Source organism: Eutrema salsugineum, unplaced genomic scaffold (assembly GCF_000478725.1).
Source record: "Eutrema salsugineum unplaced genomic scaffold, Eutsalg1_0 scaffold_4, whole genome shotgun sequence".
NCBI lineage: Eukaryota > Viridiplantae > Streptophyta > Magnoliopsida > Brassicales > Brassicaceae > Eutrema > Eutrema salsugineum.
In genome coordinates this window covers 14708299-14710917 of record NW_006256686.1, presented here as the reverse complement: position 1 = coordinate 14710917, position 2619 = coordinate 14708299, and the positions used below count along the sequence as shown (strand labels likewise).

At 54.7% G+C, this 2619-nt stretch overlaps 2 protein-coding genes across 2 annotated transcripts; both read right to left on the bottom strand.

The window, feature by feature from the left end:
• Nucleotides 1–584: 584 nt before the first annotated feature.
• Nucleotides 585–2521, bottom strand: LOC112084620 (translation initiation factor IF-2-like). The gene is made up of 2 exons (XM_024153875.1): nucleotides 775–2521; nucleotides 585–703 (listed from the first exon to the last, which is right to left on the bottom strand). The coding sequence occupies exons 1-2, from the start codon at nucleotides 1329–1331 to the stop codon at nucleotides 679–681; spliced, it is 582 nt and encodes a 193-aa protein (XP_024009643.1). The 5' UTR covers nucleotides 1332–2521; the 3' UTR covers nucleotides 585–678.
• Nucleotides 1437–2619, bottom strand: LOC112084562 (uncharacterized protein At3g60930, chloroplastic-like). The gene is made up of 2 exons (XM_024153713.1): nucleotides 1609–2619; nucleotides 1437–1513 (listed from the first exon to the last, which is right to left on the bottom strand). Exons 1-2 carry the CDS (start codon nucleotides 2495–2497, stop codon nucleotides 1437–1439), a joined length of 966 nt encoding a protein of 321 aa, XP_024009481.1. The 5' UTR covers nucleotides 2498–2619.

The following is a 2619-nucleotide window of genomic DNA, read 5'->3' as shown; positions in this document are numbered from 1 at the left end:
CCGGTCGGATCAACGACACCCAGGTTGGCCGCTGTCTCTTCAAGCGGCTCGTTGCCAATGCTGGTGTCTACCGAGTCCGGCGATACAGGAGAGAAAACCAGCTCGCCTCGGATCTCGGAGGCAATACGCTCGTACGCCTCGTCGTCAGCATATTCACTCTCCCAGCGTTTCAGCTTCGCCTCCTTGTCATCGAGCGTTGGGGCGTCCGGCTTCTTCAGGTGGGCAATCATCGCAAGATTTCCGTTGATCTGCCCCAGATCGTTCTCGTCATTTTTGGCCTTCTCGAGCTTGGCCAAACCCTCCTCCACCTTGGCGAGGCGTTCCTGAAACCTAGCCGTAAGCTCTCGCCTCGCCTCCTTTTTCGCCCGCTTGACCTTGCATCGAACAAGGCATCCTTGGCTTCAATACGCCTCTTAAGCATCGCCACCTCGGCGCTTTTAGCTCTCCTCGCCTCCTCGAGGAGAATGACTGAGGCGGAGACCTTGTCAACATTGGCGCGCGAAACGATCTTCTCCTCTTCCAGCCTGGACGCCCTGGCCATCGCCTCGTCCAGTTTCCCCTTTGCCGCCGCGGCTTCGTTCTGAGCCTCTTCCAGCTTCACCTTTGACGCCGCGGTCTCATTTTGGGCCTCGTCCAAGCGACGTTCAACCTTAGACAGGTCCGCCTCGTACTCGGCCATCAGGTCGTTAATGGCTGCTTCAAACTGCAAAGAACAAACTCGCGTTAAACACTTAGTAAAATTCGCAAAAATAAAGGAAAGCAAATAGAACGTACCTTGGCCTCCTCAGCTTCTCCGGAGGAGGAAGACGCGTGTTCGCGTTATTTACACGCGAGAACATAACGGTAGAGGCGTCGAGGTCGTCGACGACCAACTTGCGCGCAGCGGAGCCTCCGAGCGTCGGCTTCCGACTCTTCCTAGACGGCTCGTCCTTCTGAACAGCAACGCCCTTCCCCTTGTCAGCGGCCGAACGTTTTCGGCTGGGGTCATGTTTCTGAACAACTGAAGTCGGGGGCCTCGTCGACTTCGGGAGGGCGAAAATGGCAGAGTTCGAAGGGGTTTTGCTCCGCACCGCCGAATCACCCCCGGACGCCTCGGGAATAATTTCGCCCGGTTCCACCTCGGGCGCTGCATCTTTCTCGGCTGCCTCGGCAGTGTTGGCCTCTGCGGCTCGGACCGTTTCGTCTCCTTCCCGTCTCGGCGGGTGGGGTTGAGAGATGGCCTCGGTCTGCGCTTGAACCGCCTCGGTCAGCACTTGAGCCGCCTCGGCAGCTCGTCTCGCGGCCTCTTCTTCTTCACGCCTCTTCCTATCTCTCAGAGCGATTATCACCATTTTTTCTCGTGTATCTCTTGAGGAGCTGGAACACGAAGAGCTGACAGGGACTCCGGCAAGGATAGCTCGGGCTTTCTCTACTCTCTCGAGGGTAAAGCTCTTCCTCTAATTGACCTTCCGAGCCGAAAGAGAACCTCGAACAACAAAGAGGTCGTCGGGAATCGGGGGAAGAATGTTCCGAACTGCAAAACAAAGCAAAAAGGAAAGGAAAAATTCAGTAAGGGAAAAAGATACCTAAAAACAGTTCCGAGCCGAGGCAAAGCTTCGGGTCGGCTACCAAGTGGTCCCCAAGCGGTCTTGGTTCTCTGAACGTAATCCTCGCCGACCGACGCCTCGTTCACCAAGACGTAGAAGAAGCGTTCAGTCCAAAACTGATCCTTGCTGGGAAAACCGCCTATGATCCGTCGCTTCGCCTTGTTGGAAATATAGAATCTATTTCCTTTCGGAGCTTTTCTGATTTCCAACAAGTTCAGCAGGCGATTCAGCTCGATATCAGGCCCGCATTCAAAGCTTCGGACTAAGATGCCAATCATATGCCATAATCCCCTCGGCATGATTTGCCCAATCGAGATCCTGTGTTTCCAGAGATATTCAAGGATCACTCCGGGGATCGGGAACCAGAGAAAGCAAATCTCGAAGAACGCCTCGTACAGAGTGAAGTGATTCTCTGGAAGCTTGTCGGCACGGTCGCTTTTCTTTGGAACGACAAACTCCACCGCCTCGGATATCCCAAAGCGATGCCCCAACGCCTCGAGCGACTCAAGGGAGCAAAGCGTAGAGCCAGGCGGGTCGGGCTTTTGTCTCTTAACTCGTGGCCCTCGCCCAGATGTGGAAGCGCCTCGGGACGCCATGACACGTTCCAACTCACGCTTCGCCTCGAATAGGTCAAAGGGAAATGCCTCCTCCTCGGCTTTGAGTGCGGCGCGATCAATATCTTCATCAGGAACGGGATCCTGGGGACGGCTCATCGAAACCGACGGCTCATCATCTGGAGAGCCGACATCTGACGGATTTGCATGATTTGACGCCTTGTCAGATGAACGATTGGAAGGGGTTGGTGAAACAGATGCCTCGGAGGATTCTGTTGTACCTCTCGCCTCAACATCAACGCGGCTCGGCTCGTAATGAAAGAGTGAATCCAGCGAATCGTCGAAGCGGCTCGACATAATTTACAACTTATACAGGAATTACAGCACGACTCGGCGAACCTCCGCCGGAAAAAAATCTGGAATGGCAGAGACCTCGGAAACCCTAGCCGGAAAATAAATAAACTAGAGAGAGAAAGAAG